This window comes from Lathyrus oleraceus, chromosome 2 (genome assembly GCF_024323335.1).
Source record: "Lathyrus oleraceus cultivar Zhongwan6 chromosome 2, CAAS_Psat_ZW6_1.0, whole genome shotgun sequence".
Classification (NCBI taxonomy): Eukaryota; Viridiplantae; Streptophyta; class Magnoliopsida; order Fabales; family Fabaceae; genus Lathyrus; species Lathyrus oleraceus.
The window spans coordinates 327,596,194-327,616,862 of record NC_066580.1 but is presented as its reverse complement, the minus strand read 5'-3'; the positions used below and the strand labels follow the sequence as shown (position 1 = coordinate 327,616,862).

General features: G+C 33.2%; 1 protein-coding gene across 1 annotated transcript; it reads left to right on the top strand.

The window, feature by feature from the left end:
* The first annotated feature begins 541 nt into the window (after window positions 1–541).
* On the top strand, window positions 542–20,441 carry LOC127119356 (WAT1-related protein At3g28100). The gene is made up of 7 exons (XM_051049582.1): window positions 542–816; window positions 958–1,020; window positions 1,998–2,111; window positions 19,343–19,574; window positions 19,686–19,844; window positions 19,920–20,071; window positions 20,170–20,441. Exons 1-7 carry the CDS (start codon window positions 617–619, stop codon window positions 20,306–20,308), a joined length of 1,059 nt encoding a protein of 352 aa, XP_050905539.1. The 5' UTR covers window positions 542–616; the 3' UTR covers window positions 20,309–20,441.
* The last annotated feature ends 228 nt before the right edge of the window (window positions 20,442–20,669 follow it).

Genomic DNA, 20,669 nt, shown 5'->3' with positions numbered 1-20,669 from the left:
CATGATAGAAGCCAAAATTAGTGTCACATTCCTGAAGCTACTTAGACCAAAACTTTTGAAACAATTGAGAATCTTTAATCCTTAGCGAGTGTCACATATTTGTAACTTCTTCGGATATAAAGTCAATCTCCTCATACAATAAGGTCCTAAGATTATCCAGAGAATCAATATTACTCACCACCTCTTTTAATCCGTCAACCAAAGATTCAAAATTAATAAACATTGGTTTATTCCAAACTTTTAAAACCAATTTAAATACTTTTAATTTGTACAACAAAACAAAATCTTTCCAACCATAAATTGCTGGACCAATTCGAGACGAATAAACTAACTCAAAACTCTAAGATAACCCATAATTAATAAATTAAAAAGGTTTAGAACCTCGCACCTAATTGACATATTTAAAAATATAAAAAAAATCATCATAAACATCAACAAAAATGACCCATTAAGACAACTCATCCATGGGTCCTTAGTATATTATTGTATAAAAAAAGAATAACGATTAACTTGGCCATATCAGCCTTGACTTTACATATATAAATCAATAAAATATCATAATAAGTTAATATGTTATGTGGGAGGGAAAAAGGCATAGAGAAGGAGAGAGAGAGAGATGGTACAATGGCTAAAATGGAATGGCACAAACAAATTGCTACCATTTGCGGGGATGATTGTAGCTGTTTTAGCACAAAGTGGTAGCTTTGTTGTAATTAAACTTGCAACAAAAGATAGAATTAACAAATATGTTATGGTCACTTATTCCATGGCACTTTCCACCATCTTGCTTCTTCCATTTGCTTTCTTTAACAACAGGTTCCTCTTTTTCATTTCTTTTTTTTTTTAAATTTCTCTTTCATTTTCTTATATCTCTTTGCTCTGCAATTTGGAAGGTATTAACTATTGTTTAAAAAAATATAGTTTAATTTCCTGTTTTTGCACTCTTTTCATTTGCAGGTCACAATGTCCTCCTCTCACATTCTCTTTACTTTGCAGCTTCTTTTTCCTTGCTCTTCTAGGGTTCGTATTTGAATTCTAATTTGTTAATTTCTAGCTATTACCATGTTTCTGTTTAGTTTCCATTAAATTATTCAGTGTCTCAGTCTATTTTCTTGTTTTTGGAAAAAAAAATATAGATTGCTTGTCAATTCCTACACCACTCAAAAAAATTAATGGTTTCGAGCATAAGAATTATAAATTTTTATTTTAAAGAATATCAGTTCATTTGGCACCATACGTTTTATATTTCAATAATGTTGCCTCAATCTACTTTTTTTCTGGTTGATAAATGTTGTGAACCTAAATTCAACTTGACACTGACAAAAGGACAAAGACATTTACAATACATAGAGAAATATTCATTATATATCACTATTTTCAGGAAAAATTAAGGAAGAGGAGTATTTTAAGGATATACTACTCACTATTTTGTTTAAAATTTTTCACATTTATTAAAAATGTAATAACTATAATATGAAAAAAATGGAAGTTTTAGATAATTTTTTTTAATAATAATCTTAGAAAAAATAAATAGACATAATTGAAGAAAAAAATATATTTAAAAATATAATAGAAAAATAATATTAATAATTTATTAATATTATAAAATAATTTATTAATATTGTAAATTAATTTATACTATTCAATTTTTTGACTTATAAAAAACGGAAAGAGTAATTTAAAATTAAAGTTAAGTGCATAATATATATATATATATATATATATATATATATATATATATATATATATATATATATATATTTATATATATATATATATATATATATATATATATATATATATATATATATATATATATATATATATATATATATATATATATATATATGAGCATTGAATAATTAGATATTAAATATTTATAAAAACAAAACTCGAGAAGAGTATTAGATTGTTAAAATTCTAAATTCGGCTTGGGATTTTTTTTCCTAACTTCCATATCTGCATAAATGCATTAACATGGTTATTGAACTATGCAGAACTTCAACACAAATAATGATTTATGGAGGCATTGAACTCAGCTCACCTACTCTTGCATCAGCAATGCTTAACCTCACTCCAGCTTTCACCTTTGTACTTGCTCTCATTTTCAGGTTCTGCAAATATTTTCTCAACTTTAAATGAAAACAATAGGTTGAAACCATTAGTGTAATCTAGTTATTAAGAGCATGTTTGAATTACTTTTAACTTTTAGGTTTTAAGATTTATTTAATAGATCTATTTATAAAAAATAAAAAAATAAAGAAGAAAATAATAAAAAAATCGGTTAGATAAACTATTTAAAAAATTTACAAATAATAAAATTAGTTTGTAGTTTAATTTTTTAATACTATTTTAAGAAGAGAATAAAAAAACATTCTTTGATCATTTAATTTTTTTGAAGTTTTTTTATTAAATAATAAAAAATAAAACAAATCATTATATACTTTCGGAAAATAAAAAATCTAGTAGTTGTACAAATAATTGTATTGGTATAATTAATAATTGAAATTGTAGGTATTGTGTTTGTTAAACAATATAATGAAAGACAACAATTAGTTGTAGGGATGTCTTCAATTTATGGTTTTATGATGTGCTACGAGCTCATCCACGTGAGAATAGTGGAGAGCTCATGATGTGTTTTTGGAGGAATTTCGTGCAAGTCCATTTCGAAGGACTAAGCTTACTTCAAGGGTTTGCCAAGCTCTAACGGGCTTTCTCGATTGTATTCCTGGCGACCTATGGTATTGCTCGGATACTCATCCGAAGTCAGTGTATTTGACTTGACTTGCTTCTTTATGGATAATCCATTCTAGAGTTTAGTAAAATTATATTAATACACAGACTCACAAGTACGAGGCTTTGGAAACAACGAATTGATTTAATTTAGGCAGAAGGTAATTTATTTATGGTGAGACTCAAATAGTTGAGTCCCTCAGGCGAGACTTGTAAAGGCGAGCCCCTTAAACGGGACTCGGATATTCGAGTCCCTTAAAAGAGACTTGTAAAACAAGTCCCTAAGGGACTTTGATAGTTGAGTCCCTTAGGTGTGACTTGTTAAGGTGATCGCTTAGGTGATACTTTGGAAGCCAAATCCTTGAGGTGAGACTTACAGAGACGAGTCTCTCTAGTGAGACTATGATAGTCGATTTCCTCATGCGAGACTTGTAAATGTGAGTGTCTTAGACAAGACTTTGATAGTTGATTCCCTCATATGAATGTCCAATAATCACATTTCCTCTTGGGGTGACAAGAATTTTTCATTGAAAGCCTAACGTAAAGTTGCCTGGTAGGGTGGCAAGTATCCTTCACTGAAGGTCAAAGCTAAAATTTCCTCTTTGGATGGCAATGATCTTTCAATGAAGGTGGATCAATTATATTGCCTCTTTGGATGGAAATGGTCCTTTAGGGATGGTGCATCTTAAAATTGCTTCAAAGGACGACTAGGATCTTTCAATGAAGGTTCAACAATTGTATTGCCTCTTCGAGATACAAGGATCCTTTATTAAAGGTCCATCATAAAGTTGTATCGTAAGCGTCAAGGATCCATCAACGATAGTCTAGCAATTATATTTCCTCTTTGGATAACAAGGATCCTTCAGTGAGGGACCAATAAGAAATTGCCTCATTGGATGAAAATGATCCTTAATTGAATGTCCAACAGTGAAAATTCCTTTGTGGGCAGCAAGGATTCTTCACTGAAGGTTTAAAGTAAAATTGTTATGTAGGGAGACAAGCATCCTTCAATGAAAGTCCAACATTAAACTGCCTCGTAGGAGATAAGAATCCTTCAATAAAGATTAATCAGTTGTATTGCCTCTTTGAGTGGCAAAGATCCTTCATTGAAGGACCAACATAAAATTTCCTCGTAGGATGACAAGAATCATTCAGTAAAGGCTCGTCAATCATATTGCCTCTTTGGACAACAAGTATCTATCATTGAAGATCCAACGTAAAATTGCTCAGATAGGACGACCAAGTTCCTTTAGAAAAGTATACAAAATTGTATTTCTATTTTAGGAGGGAAAGACCCTTATTGAAGATCCATCATAAAATTTCCTCGTAGAACGGTGAGGATCCTTCAATGAAGGTCTAATAATCTTATTTCCTTATTGGGCAATACCGATCATTGAATGAAGATCCAATATAAAATTTCCTTGTAGGGCGGCAAGGATTCTTCATATAAGACCATATTTAAAATTTCATTGTAGGGCGGCAAGAACCCTTCAGTGAAGGTCTAGAAATCTTAGTGCCTCTTTAGGTGACAATGATCCTTCGGTGAATGTCCAATTTAAAATTTTCTCGTAGGACAACATGAATCCTAAAGTGAAGGTCCCACATATAATCGCCTCGTCGAGAAACAAGTATTCTTTAGTGAATGTTTGACGTATTATTCTAGATGATTTTAGTTAAATCATTTCTTAATACTCATTAGGTAGTTTACAAGTTTTAATTCATTGTGGGCAATTTGTTGCCTTTGAATTTTTTTTCATAATAACTCTGACGTATTATTCTTTAGTGAATGTCTGACGTATTATTCTAGATGATTTTAGATGCATTATCTCGTCAACACTAAAACAAAGGATCTAAGGTTTGTGGGCCATGCTTTTTTATTTCACGTTTTTCATATTCACACACCATGTAACTTGTATATTAAAACAAAACAAAAAACAAAAATGGATGCACTAAATAATTTACCTAAAAATCTGGTATACGAATAATTTAACTCTAGTTTGCTGGAACACTAAATATTAAGTTAGCAAGGGCTCCACATATATTTGTTTAGTTCTTCCTTTAGGTTTCGGAGCCTGCTAATCCGCCTATGTTTGAAATAGTTGCATCAATGTCATTATGAAATTGTTATATTCATCCCAGAAACTTGTCATCATAGTATAACTTCAATTGATTGTTAGTTATTTGGCAATATGATTTTACATTATCAAAGCCACCAAATGAGGTATCATCTAAAATCAATACACTAGTTTCTGTTAGAACAAACAAAACATAAGGTTGGTAAAATTTGGAATGAGTAAATTTTGATGTAGAGAGTGAAAGAGAAGAATAAAGAGAAAGAGAATTGAGAGTGAGAATGAGTGATTTCATTAGCTACGGTGAGAGTGCATCCTACACCTTTATATAAAGATTACATAATGATTCGAATTGAATTTAACCAAGTACAATAGTAGAAAAACAAAACAAAAACACGGGCTCGTAATCGGCTACGCCAAAGTGCGTAACCCGTTACACCTGAAGCTAATTAATTCAAGAATTAATACAGTCTCAGTGGTAACCGGTTATGCAAATCTTGATAACTAGTTACGCCTTCGAAAATCAGACTTCTCTGCTACTGAACTATATACTTGCACTTGAATTATCAAACCAACTTTAACACACCACCTTAATTCAAGTGCTGCAAGTCTACCATCCTCATGCTCATCTTCAACATTTTGTAAACATTATTTGTAACTCCCTTTGTTAACAAATTAACAACTTGGTCTTCGCTTCTGCAGTATCCCAATCGTAACCTCCCTTCACCAACTAGTTCCCTCAAATAGTGGAACCTCATCTCTATGTGCTTTCTCCTCTCATGTGCAATTGGATTTTTAGCAAGATTAATCGCGGAAACATTACCAACTAAAAGTGTGACAACCTCACCCTCGTTGTTGATCAGCTCCTCCAATAGATTCACAAGTCATACAGATAGGCGCACCTATAATGAAGCATCAATGTACTCAGCCTCATAAGATGAGAGTGTAGCTACCTGTTCCTTCTTCGAACACCAAGAGATTGGTGTTGCACCGAACATAAAGATGTATCCAGTTGTATACTTTGTATCATCTTTATCTCCGCATCAGTTAGAATTAGTAAAACCGAGCAAATTGCATTTTCTGCCCGTATCCACTACGGAGAATAGTATTCCGCAACCAACAGAACCTTTCACATAGCGCAAGATCATCTTGACTGCCGCCATATGAGAAGCCTTTGGCCTCTCCATGAATCTACACATAATACCGACACTAAATGTTAAGTTCGGTCACGTATTGAACAAGTAAGAAAAGATCCAATCAACCCCCTATATCGAGTTACATCAACATTTTCCTCATCCTCATTCTTAGACAATTGCAACCTTTGTTCAGCTGGAGAAATGGAAGCATTGCAATGCTCCATTTCACGTTTTTTCAATATCTCAAGAGTATATCTCCTTTGATGCATGACCAGCCCCATTTTGAACTCGTGGAACTCAATGCCATGTAAATAAGTCATGAGACCAAGGTTCGTCATATCAAATTCATGCATAAGTTCACTCTTGAACTTTGAAATGCACTCACCATTGCTGCATGTGATCAATAAATCATCCATATATAGACAAAGAATGATTACTCCTTCACTAGCACTCGTCTTCACATATACTTCATGCTCCAATACATATTTCTTGAAGGCAATGTCCTTTAGGAAACCATTAATTCTTCTATTCCAAGCTCTTGGAGCTTGCTTCAAATCATATAACGCGTTTTCTTCAACTTGTAGAATTTCAGCTTGTGGTCTTTCACAAAACTAGGGGTTGTCCTACATATACCTCCTCCTGAAGTGGTCCATTCAAAAACACGGATTTGACATCCATTTGGTAAATAGGGAAATTTTTGTTATGAGCAATACCAACAACAAGTCTAATGGTTTCAATCCTAGAAACCGGTGCAAATACCTCCTCAAAGTCTATACCTTCTTTTTGCAAAAATCCCTTACCCACTAATCTAGCCTGATACTTGATTATCTCACCCTTGGGATTTGCCTTTACTTTGAACACTCATTTCACATCAATTGCATTATTCCCTTTTGGTAGATCAACTAGCTCCCAAGTATTGTTTTTCTCAATGGATTCCAGCTCCTCTTTCATAGCACAAATCTACTTTGGGTAACTTAAAGCCTCCTTCGCATTAACGGGTTCAGATTCAGCCATAAGTGCAAAGTGGACGAAACACCGTCATTATTGACCTCATTGTCACGAAACAAATCACAATCCTTGAGTCTCTAAGGAAAACCCACTTGCCTTTTTGACCTCATAACATTTCCTTCATCACGAGCTTCGACAACATGCTGTTATGTACTTCCTGCAACCTCAGAATCCAAAATTTCAAACATGTAACCAATTACATGATTCTGGTAATTGGTTACAGCCTACTGGTAATCGGTTACAAACCGCTGGTAATCGGTTACGCCCTATTTTAGTTGCTTCATTTCATCGATCACCACATCACGATTGATTATGATCCTCTTGTTAACAGCATCAAACAATTTGTAACCACCGGTAGGGGAATATCCAACAAGAATCACCACCTCCCCCTTGTCACCCAACTTCTTTCTAAGTTGACCCGGAACATGTTGGTATGAAATGGAACCCAAAACTTTCAAATGGTTAATATTTGACTTGAACCCCGACCATGCTTCCTCCGGTGTTGCATTTTCCAGCTTCTTAGTAGGACACCTATTTTACAAATAGGTACTTATAGATATTGCTTCTCCCCATAGCTCCTTCGGCGATTTCTTCTCACCGTGTTCATAATCAAATGATTCTTCCTTTCGGTTACACCATTTTGTTATGGTGTATAAGGTAGTACTACCTCACGTGTAATTCCTTCTTGATCACAAAACTTCCCAAAATCATTTGAGACATATTCGCCTCCACCATCCGTTCTAAGCACTTTGAGCTTGCGACCACTTTGCCTCTCCACCATGAACTTGAACTTCTTGAACACTTTGAATACCTCATCCTTTCTCGTGATTAAGTATGTCCATAGCTTCCTACTATAATCGTCGATAAAAGTGACAAATTATTTATTTCCACCAATGGAATCTACTTGTATAGATCCACAAACATCTGAATACACCACCTCAAGGTATGTTGATAGATGGCAGCCCCGTTACCATACCGTTCTTTTCCAAATTCTTAAGGTCTCTAAAATTGAGATGCCTAAGACGATAGTTCCACATCCACTCTTTCCTACTTGCTGTAGTGGCAAGACATCTATGATTCATAACCTTCAACTCGACCTTGAAGTTTCTATTGGAAGCCATAAGCGCTTTAAAGACTAAAACTCCCTTTGCATCCAAAACGCGCAACCCCTTGTTTTCCATATGAATTTTGTACCTCTTCTCAAGAAATTGGCCAATGCTTGGAAGGTTATATTTAATTCCCAGAATAAACAAGACATCTTTGATGAAGGAATGTCCATCATCTCTTCTCATGATCAAAACATCACCGATACTGTTGGCCATGTGTCATCCGCAAAGTTTACTTTGTTCTTTATGGCACAATTGTTTTGTACAAATAAATTCTTTCTTCTCGTCATATGATTTGAACAACCCGAGTCCAAATACCATTCCTCACTGCATTGAACTCCCTTCATACTTATCATGGTGTTTTCTTCTTCATGCAACCAGTCAACCGTACATTCAATCGGCTGCAACCCAATTTTTCTGCATTCTGTAAGCTGCTGCAGTTGTTGTTCTCCAGCTGTAAATTGATAAAATTTACTTTCGTGATCATGATCAAGAGTGTATCCTCTTCATCAAACTCTTGCCTTGCAACCTTGGCTTCATCCCCTTGAGATTCCTTCTTCTTTGCATTACATTCTTTCGCAAAATGACAAAGTCATTGACACTTGTAGCATTGCTCCTTGCTCTTGTCAAATCTCTTTCATTCACCTATAAAGTTGCCATGACCACCATGTTTGTTGTAGCTTCTCTCACCCCTTCGACTCATCGAATTATTTAAATTTTGGGACTCCTTTCTACTAAAATTCTAAAAATTCCCTTTGTTCTTCAAGGGCCATTTTCCTTTCGATAGTTTATCCTTCTTTTTGAAATGAGTTTGCAAAGCTATCTTCGAACTTTCCTTATCGTTGTTCCTATCTTCCATCCTTTGCTCATGAGCCTCAATAGTACTTTTCCGCTCCTCTTTGCTCATCGTCCTAACATCCTTCGACTCCTTAATCACCACAACTATGTTATCAAATCATGGTGTTAAAGAACGCAAGATCTTAGCTACAACATACTGCTCCGTAATGATTTCTCCAAATGCATTCACTTGGTTCACCAAGCGAGTGATTCTTGTCGTAAAATTGTTGATTATCTCTTTTTCCTCCATTTGAATCAATTTAAGCTTCCGTTTTTGAGTTTTTAGCCTCACCACCTTTGTTTTGTTAGCCCCTGCATAAGTTTTCTCTAATATCTCTCAAGCTTTCTTCGACGAATCAAAATCACCAACTTTTTCAAAATTATCACCATTAACACATTGATGAATCAAGAACAATGCTTTGTAATCATTTTTCTTCTCTTGTTTATGCGTTGCTTTTTGCAATTCTGTAGCATTCTAAACAAGAGGAGTAACACCATTCTTGATCACCTCAAGAATATCTTGGTATCTAAACAACACCTTCATTTTCTTGCACCACTTATCATTATTCTTCGTATCAAGAATAGGTAAATTTGCTGGGATTCTTTCATTAGAAACTGAATTCATGTTGTACACAAGGTGTTTGTGGATCTGAACCAGGTTCTTGATGCCAAATGTTAGAACAAACAAAACATAAGGTTGGTGAAATTTGGAATGAGTAAATTTGGATATGGAGAGTGAAACATGAGAATAAAGAGAGAGAGAGAGAGAGAGAGAGAGAGAGAGAGAGAGAGAGAGAGAGAGAGAGAGAGAGTTGAGGGTGAGAATGAGTAATTTCATTAGTTGGGTGAAAGTGCACCCTACACACTTATATAGATATTACACAATATTTGGAATTGAATTTAGCCAAGTACAATAGCATAAAAACAAAAACCTTGGGCTCGTAACCAGTTACGCCAAAATGGGCAACCAATTACACCTGAAGCTAATTAATTCAAGAATTAATTCATTCCCAGTGGTAACCGGTTACACCAATCTTGGTAACCAGTTACTCCTTTGAAAACCAGACTTCTCTATTACTGAACTGTATACTTACAATTGAATTATCAAACCAACTTCAACAGTTTCATTGTTGGTTTCTTTCATGCGTTTGTAAAACCTATATTTGACTAAGACCATTTATTTCAATTCAAGCACCAAATATAAGTGAGATATAATTATTAATAAGTAAGATTTACATACATACATTTGTTCATAAGAGGTTATAAAATATAATAACTCTTCATAAACAAATTATGAATAAGAAATAATTCGGAAAAATATTTTTTTCCCTTATCTTTACCTCGATGTCGATTTTGGTCCCTTAATTTTTAAAAGCTCCGATATGATCCTTTATATTTTCAAACAGTACCATGTTAGTCCTTTCTGTTAGGTTCGTTAGCCAAAGTCAAATCCAGTGTCCATTTGGAGTACATCTGGCATTGATGTAGAATATGCTCATTAAAAAGGTTGTCCATTTGGAATTTATGTGACGTTGATGTGGCATATGCTCATTAAAAAGGTCATAAAAAATTTGCATTCACCACAGATTCAAAGCTTGGTCCACTTGGTTTTGGGCACAATGTTTTACCACTAGTCCACTTTGCCTTTTTTGATTGACTTTACACATTAAATATAATATCAAACAGTTGGTATGCAATGTTCATCAAGAATTTGTAAAATATTTCACAATGCTCATAGAAGTCAAACATCAAACAGTTGGTATGCAATGTTCATCAAGAATTTCTAGAAGATTGCCAAGCATCTCAAAATTCAATTTCTTCAATAACAATATTCATCATTTATCAGTGTTACTCTCTTCTTTTTTAGGGTTTCACCTTTCATTTTCTATTGCTTCAATTTCAGGTTTTCATCAATGGAGGATGGTGAACTTGATTTCTCAAATCATGACGTTTTTCTGAATCTAAACATGGCTGAATTTCTGAGTAGTGGTTCAATGGACATTTTATTTGATGAACTTATAAGTACCTCTAATCTTAATGTTCTTGTCATTACCAGTATCCTTCCAAAATCTATACTTTTTAGAAATAGAAAATATTTGTTTTCATGGTTAGTATGTTTTCTCTTTGAAAGAGGAAAACATTTGCAATTTGTATCAATCCATAGGGATGAATGATATGGGCAAAGATGAACCAAAATGTTATCATCCTGAACGTTTTAATTGTAGCAAAAATTAGTTTCATTCTTTTCCACTACTTTCCTTTTCACCTCATGAAAATTACTTTGATCAGGTCCAGCTTGTGCATTCTTCTCCTTTAATGGATTAAGTGGGCCACTAGAACTTTACGCTTCCTTCTTTGACCCTAACACCCAATTTTATGAATAGTCTATGTCCAGATCCAGCAACAACAAAAAAAGGTACCAGACAAGCGAATGAGAATATTTTTGCAATCCATAAACACTATACCAATATTCTCATGTCATATCCTTCAAGCGTATTTCAAGCTTTTGAAACAGAGAAGTTCTGTCAAAATCTTTCTTATTGAAGAAGACGTTGAGGTTGATAAGAAGGAAATGTAAATATTCAAGTATGGAAATGTGAATTTGTTTTCAATTTGTAAAGTAGAACAACAAATATGAAGTAGCTTAGTGGTACTAAATCCCGATCTGCAATTAAGGTGACACATATATACCACATCATATGCCACATGTGCAAATATATGTCAGATCATATGCAACACATGCTAACATAGACGTCGTTTGTAAGAATTGGATGAAAAAGACTTAAACGATATTGTTTGAAGACGTAAGGAAATGCATTGGTCCTTTTGAAAGTTAAAGGACCAAAATGGACATCAAGGTAAAGATAAGGGGATAAAAATTATATTTTGCCAAAGAATTCCATCCATCAAAGTTATTTTAATTATAATTCGAAATAAAAAAGAATAAAAATGACCATAACACAATCATTTCTTAAATATAATGGTCTATATACAGAGCAATCGAAACCAAACCATGATAATCAGAGGAAAATAAAAAATAAAGGAATGTAAACACCTGAATTTCTTCCAACGAATAAATACTTCGCTAATTTTTTATCCATTAGAGATTGAAGTGCAAACGAATTCACTTCAAATCCTTTTTGAACAGGTGGCCACTGGAAGCATTTGGCGATCTTCCATGTTTATTACGCGAACAAGCAGTGTAATCTGGTTCAGGTAACCCAAGCCTATTTCGGGTGACTAGGGTAGATATTTCACTATCTGACTCTCCTTGCACCTCCAGAATCTCCTTTCTCTAACTAAAAACTTCCACCGGAGCGACATGTAAGAACCCAATGGGCTCTCAATGTACTTATCTTAGACTCTAACTAAAGCACAATGCAAGAACCCTTTAGGCTTTCCATGCATCTACCAAAGATTCCTACAAGAGCACATGCAAGATCCCACCGGGATCTCCTTTCACTTACCTAAGAATCCAATTGGACAATAATGCAGAAACCCATCAGGATCTCCTTGCGCTTATCTAATACTCAAACTAGAGCACAATGCAGGGATCCATCCAGGTGTTCTTGCGCTTATCTAAGCCTCCAATTGGAGCATAATACATGAATTTTTAAGGGTCTCCATGTGCCTTAAAAGACTCCTTACAGATGTATAGTGGAACCCTACGTGAAACCTTTCACCCATAGGCCACTCCCCTTGGGGCATGACCAATTTTGATGAGTGCAAATACATAACAAGAGTTAGAAAAAAGGAAAAAGGCTCGTGCTATATAGAATTCCAACCCATGAAGGGGGCCAATATATTCTGAATGCATTTGCTCCTACGCTCTAGGATTGAAAAAGATACTCAAAGAAAGTCACATAGTCTCTGACCGACCTTGATTGTGATATGCTAATACTTGCCGCTATAAAATAAATGGCATCCTTCCTTCTTCACGAGGCTAAATTGTTTAGTCGAGAGCCAGGAAAACTCTTTTTGATTGCAGAGGTGGCATTAGATTGCCAACACATCTCACTTAAAGCACTCTGCCTCAATTGAAATATTATAGTTACTTATTTATAAGTACAAGTTACAAACAAAGGTTACTTACTACTTTACGAATATAAAGTTTATTGACGACCAATAACTCTCCTAAAGTCACGAGGCATTTAATAATCATTAAGGTTGAAAAAAGTAATCTTCCTACTAACAAAGAAAAGGTCGCCCAAAAACCATCGTACCTAACTTACATGCCTTACTTTTTTGTCCAAAAAACATAAGATCTCCAAGTTGCTCCATATAAATTTCTTTTTCTAAGTCTGCATTCAGAAAATCCCTCTTTATGTCTATTTGATATATCTATAAATTATGAACGTAAACCAGTGAAATGTCTACCTAAATAGATGTTGTCCTTGTGAATGGTGAGAATGAATCAAAGAAATGTTAGCGCCTTTGATTTTTTGGTGTTGCGGCAAAACTAAGAACAAATGGAGTTGAAACAGAGAAATTAATTTGCACGATAAACTTCCAAAGCGTGTAGTTTTACACTAAGCTTAAGGAACAATTCACCCCCACCAATCTTTCTATGTTGGATGCAAAAGGAGTTACCGGCGAATTTCCTGCAGGATACTTTGGAACCCTTAAAGAGAATTGCACAATCTCTCTAAGTGTATCTGTTGATAATATTTTACAGAAGAATGTTTCTTTCAATTGCTCTCATGCATTAGAGAAGAGAAAGATGATTTAGAATGAGAAATTAATTGAGATTGGTTTTTTGTGTATTTTCCTACCGTGACCATAACCTGTAATTTATATTGAAAATCACGTCTGTTATCAAACAGTAGCAACTCTTAGAAAAAGCATGACACTATTCCAATTGCAACTTAGTAACAATGTTTCGCATAAGAATAACAAATATTTGTTTATACGTTGCAACTACTCCTAAAAGAAAGGAAACCAATTAAATGGCACTTTAGACCAATAATAATTACTATAGACCATGCAATTGAAATATGAGAACTTTGAATATAATATTTATATTTATATTATTAATTCAAATAATATAATCATACAATTAATTATTATTTTTGAAATTTTCTCACAATCCCCCACCATTTTCAAAATAACTAAATCTCATAATTCTGGAAAAATCATGGTTTCAGATATTGGTATCTCACGATTTGAACCAATACTTAGTAAGATATGGGTTTCATTTATCCCGAATAGACATTGGTAGACAAGCTTTGAACCAACTACTCATTAGAACAAGTGTGCAAAACTTACACATGAAATCTTGATACTATGAAAAGAATTGTAAATATGACACATTTGGTAAGGCCCTATGTCATGTATCCTTTTCATGAGAATTTAAGAGTCAAGCCCTTGAACTCTATGAAGCAGCCTACTTCATTCTCATATAGGTAGACTATATCAGAAAAGCTCCCATAATAAGCATTCCAGCAAACATATGCTATATATCTATTAAGAGAATAATCGCATCCTATCACTTTTACTTTTATGGTCTGAGTACTTTTTGCCCATTGGGATGTTTCTATTGTTAAGTACTTCAATCACTCTAATAATATACTTTCATCATTGAACTCAAGACTTGATTTTAATCAAGTGTGAGTTGAGTTTCCACTATTGGTGATCAATAAGATATGGGCTTGAGACCCATCCCTAATGATGTCTTCAACACCATGTCTTTTGTCAGACCTTTCGTCAAAGGATCTGCAAGATTATTATTAGTTCTTACGTATATTATGGAGATTACTCCATTTGAAATTAAATCTTTCACATAGCTATGTCTTATACCAATATGTCTAGATTTTCCATTATATACTTGGCTATATGCTTTAGATAGTGTGGATTGACGATCACAATGTATGGATACAGGTACTATTGGCTTTGGCCAAATAGGTATCTCATACAACAAGTTTCTTAGCCATTCAGCCTCTTTACTACCTGCAGCCAGAGCAATAAATTCTGCAGCCATGGTGGAGTCGGCAATGCAAGTCTGTTTCTTTGAACCCCAAGAAACCGCACCTCCACCAAGATTGAAGATCCATCGACTAGTGGACGCATGATCTTCTATATATGTTACCCAACTGTTATATGTATACCCTTCTAAAACCGAAGGATATCCACTATATGTTAAAGTGTAGTTAATCGTCCATTTCAAGTATTTTAATACTCTATTAATAGCATGCCAATGATCTTTACTTGGATTACTTGTATACCGACTTAACCTACCAACAACATATGCTATATCGGGTCTAGTATATGTCATAGCATACATCAAGCATCCAATTACCTTTGAATATTCAAGTTGTGCCACTGGACACCCTTTATGTGGTTGTAAATTAACATTTTGATCAAATGGGGTAGAAACGGATTTGCAATCCAAATGATCAAATTTCTTAAGCACCTTTTCAATATAGTGAGATTGGGATAAGCCAATATATTCACCATCTCTTATGATTTTAATCCCTAAAATCACATCTGTTTCACCTAAGTCTTTCATATCAAAATTTTTGGATAAGAAAGCTTTAGTCTTTTCTACCTCTTTTAATTCAGTACCAAAGATTAACATATCATCCACATATAAACAAATCATAACTCCTTTTTCATTGTTGAATTTACTATAAATACATTTGTCAGATTAATTTATTTTGTATCCATTGGCCAACATAACTTGGTCAAATTTTTGATGCCATTGTTTGGGCGCTTGTTTTAACCCATATAAAGACTTAGTTAATTTACACACTTTATGTTCTTAGCCTTTGATAACAAACCCTTCAGGTTGTTTCATATACACCTCTTCATCCAATTCTCCATTTAGGAAAGCAGTTTTAACATCCATTTATAGATGGAAGTGAGTGCCATAATTCTTGCAACAGGTGCATAAGTATCAAAATAATCAATTCCTTCTTTTTGTGTAAATCCTTTAGCGACAAGTCTAGCTTTGAATTTTTCAATGGTACCATCAACTTTCATTTTCCTTTTAAAGATCCATTTACAACCTATGTGTTTTGACCCTGGTGGGAGATCTACTAATTTCCAGGTTTTATTACCCATAATTGAGTCCATTTCCTCTTGGATGGCTTCTTTCCAAAAGGCTGAATCTTGAGATTTTATTGCCTCTTCAAATGTTTATGGATCATTCTCTAGGTTATAGCAAATTGGTCCATAACGATTTATAGAATCATTATTTCCGTCTACAAGGAACATGAAGAAGTCTGATCCATAATTTTTTACTTTTCGGATTCTTTTACTTTTTCTAGGTTCTGAACATCCCAACATATCATTATTTGATACATTATTTTCTAGACTTTGAACATCATAATGAACACTGTCTTTGCAATTTTGAATTGTGGTAAATCTACTTTCTTGAAAAATTGCATCTCGTGACTCAATCACAGTATTAATAGGATATGAGTCATTGGATTCAATAACCATGAATCTATATGCTTTGCTGTTTTCAGCATAGCCCAAAAATACACATTCAATTCCTCTTTCTCCCAATTTCTTTTTTTTTTGGTTCAGGCACCTTAACAATTGCTCTACAACCCCAAACTTTTAAATATTTAAGATTTGGTTTTCTTTTCTTCCAGAGTTCATATGGGGTTATCTTGTTCCTTTTATTAGGAACTCTATTCAGTATATAACATGCAGTTAACATGGTTTTCCCCTAATATCCTTTGGATAAACCAGAATATGATAACATGGCATTCACCATTTCTTCCAACACCCTATTTTTCCTTTCTGCTATCCCATTTTGTTGTGGGGAATAGGGTGCAGTTATTTGATGTATAATACCAGTGGACTCAAAATAATTAGGATGATAGAATTCTCCCCCTCTATCACTCCTAAAACATTTAATAAAAGTTTCATGTTGGAGTTCTACTTGAGCTTTAAAATTTTTGAATTTTTCTAAAACTTCATCTTTAGAGTGCATTAAATAAACATAACAAAATCTAGTGCAATCATCAATGAAAGTGACAAAATATTTTTTACCACCAATAGTAGGCCAACCATGTAAATCACATACACCAAAATGAATTAAATCTAATACTTTAGAATTTCTTTCAACTCTCTTAAAAGGTTGTCTTGTAATTTTAGTTAACATGCATGTGGTACAAGAATTTAAGTTTATATCAAAATTAGGAATTAAATTTGATTTCATCATGTCTTTTAATTTACTAAAATTAACATGTTCTAGTCGCATATGCCATAAATCACAAGACTCAACAGTATAAGCAAAAATCACATTATTATTATTATTATTATTATTAACAATATTACACATGAACATATTCTCACAAAGATAACTTTTCCCCACAAACATTCCCCCTTTGGAGAGAATAAATTTATCTCCCTCAAATACAGATTTGAAACCATACTTATTAAGTAAAGGTACAAAAATCAAGTTTTTCCTAACTTCAGGAACATAGAATACATCTTTAAGAGTGAGTATTTTTCCAGATTTGAATTCAATCTCTACCGATCCTTTTCCTTTGACTTGGACAGTAGAAGCATTTCCCATGTACAAAACACTACCATCTTCTTCATTAATGGTCTTGAATAGTTATTTATTTTTGCACACATGACGGGTAGCACCAGAGTCTATCCACCAAGAATTAACATTTTCTATCATGTTGATTTCAGAAATAACAGCAACAAGATTTTCTTTTATTGCACTTGAATTCTTATCTTTGTTCTTTTTCTTTAAGAACCTACACTCATGTTTAAAGTGTCCTGGATTTCCACAATGATAACAATTTCCTTTCTTTTTCTTTAGGTTGTTATAACCTTTGTGGTTTTCATGAGAATTTTTGAAATCTCATTTTCTTTTATTGGAATGTTTGCTTGAATTTCCTTCCTCCATCACATGGACCTTCTCTTGAGTAAATTGGCTTTTAGTATCATCTTGTTTTCGATACTCTTCTTCTAAACGAAGGTGATTACCCAATTGTTCAAGAGAAATATCCTCCTTCTTATGCTTCATGGTTCTTTTAAAATCTTTCCAAGAAGGAGGAAGTTTATCTATTATGGAGGATACAATTATAGTTTCATCCATATGCATATTATGTTGTTTGTAATTATTGAGAATACATTCAATTTCATGTATTTGTTCCATAATAGACCTACCATCTATCATTTTATAATTATTAAATTGAGAAACAAGAAACTTCTTACTTGTAGCGTCCTCTTGCATGTATCTTGATTCCAATTTCTCCCATAACTCTTTTGCAGAGTTACTGCTCTGATAAATATCGAACAACAAATCACACATATCGTTGAGGATGTGTCCCATGCATATATAATCATCATTGTCCCACTTTTGTCTCTCTCTAGTTTCAGCAATTATTTCATCTTCTTTTTCTTCCGATTTTGGAATCTTAAGGACATACACCGCCTTCAGTATTGTGAGAAGAAATTTCATTTTTTTCTGCCAACGAATAAAATTCCCTCCATCGAATTTCTCTAATTTCACAAAGTCAGAAGTCATCTCTTTTAGTGAAGCAGCCATTGAATAGGAAAAATTGTTCCTTAAGATTGTTAGTGCCTTTGATTTTTTGGTTTTGCTGCAAAACTAAGAACAAATGGAGTTGAAACAGAGAAATTAATTTGCACGATAAACTTCCAAAGCCTGAAGTTTTACACTAAGCTTAAGGAACAATTCACCCCCACCAATCTTTCTATGTTGGATGCAAAAGGAGTTACCGGCGAATTTCTGCAGGAGACTTTGGAATCCTTAAAGAGAATTGCACAATCTCTCTAAGCGTATCTGTTGATAATATTTTACAGAAGAATGTTTCTTTCAATTGCTCTCATGCATTAGAGAAGAGAAAGATGATTTAGAATGAGAAATTAATTGAGATTGGTTTTTTGTGTATTTTCCTACCGTGACCATAACCTGTAATTTATATTGAAAATCACGTCTGTTATGAAACAGTAGCAACTCTTAGAAAATGCATGACACTATTCCAATTGTAACTTAGTAACAACGTTTCGCATAAGAATAGCAAATATTTGTTTATACGTTGCAACTACTCCTAAAAGAAAAGAAACCAATTAAATGGCATTTTAGACCAATAATAATTACTATAGACCATGCAATTAAAATATGAAAACTTTGAATATAATATTTATATTTATATTATTAAATCAAATAATATAATCATACAATTAATTATTATTTTGGAAATTTTCTCACAAGAAATATATAGTATCTCTTTCTCTAAAACTTTTAACCATAAGGTGAGTCTTGTATTTTTCAACATATCCATGGGAGATTTTAGTTTAAAAAAAAATTCAACATATCCATGAGATTTTAGTTTCTTCTTTAAAATTCATTTACAACTTATTGCTTTAGAGAAAGGAGACAGGTATAATAAATGGTCATCTCATAATTTATTGATTGAAGTATTTCAATTATCAATATATTTTCAGTTTAATGGTTTAGGATGGAAAAATTACGTTGGAGACATTACAGCAGCCAAGCTAAAGTGATAGGAACTATAGTATCAATGACTGGAGCATTTGTTGTCATATTATACAAAGGTTCCTCAATCTTCAAGATACATTCATCAACTTCTTACAACACACTTCAATTTTCACCAAATTTGAACTGGATTTTGGGAGGGTTGTTAAGTGCCGGAGATTCTTTACTTTCATCCATATGGTATATATATCAGGTTGTGATAATTATGTCCTACACTTCTTTACATTTTACATCTATCTTTTGTGTAATTTGTTTTCTTTTCTTCATGTAAAATTACTCATCCTTTTCTTGCTATTCTTTTTAGGTTTCAGTAACAAAGAAATACCCTACTGTAATAGTGATAGTCTTCTTTCAAGTATTATTCACCACAATTCAGTCTGGAGTATTTGCTTTAATTGTGGTTAGAGATTCAAGTGCATGGAAAGTTAAGCTTGATATGGGGTTGATTGTCATTTTATATCAGGTAATCATTCATTATCATATGAAAATAAAAAATAAAAAATATTTTCTTATTTATTTCTTAAGTTTAATTAAACAGGCAATAGGTGCAATAGGAATTCGGTACTTCTTACTTACATGGTGCGTCCAAAGAGCTGGTCCTCTCTTTTGTGCTATGTTCAAGCCGATAGGAATCATCTTCACTGTTTTCTTGGGTTTTATTTTTCTTGGAGATGACTTTTATCTTGGAAGGTAAATGTTCAAAACTATTCAGAATAGAATACATTTTCTTTCTAATACTTTCTGTCAAATAATTTTTTTTCACATAACATTGAGAATACATTTTGCAGCTTGATTGGTGCGATTATAATAGTGGTAGGATTTTATGCTGTGCAATGGGGGAAGGCTTCAGAAGAGAAAGCTGAGAGAGGGATTGAAAAGTTGAAGATGCCATGTAACGTTGTACCATTGTTACAAAACATAGAATAACTTATTTATATAAAAAATATTAAGACACATTCCAATATATTTCTCTATATTAATTAAAATGTATATGAGTAGTAATACTACACGATCTAAAATACACATAATTATGTTACTGTCAATGATTGAAGTCTAGACTAATAGCTACACACATCAAGTTCAACTAAGAAGTATTAGGTTGTTTCCTCTTTCAAGAGGGGTAATTCTTCTAGTTTTTGTTAAAAGTTTATCAAGTTCAACAAATAATATATTTTTTAATAAAAGTTTATCTTTGTGTATTAAGCAACTAAAAATATTCCAATCCATAAGACAGTTATTTTAATTTTAATTTTAATTTTAATTTTTATTAAAAATATATATCACTATT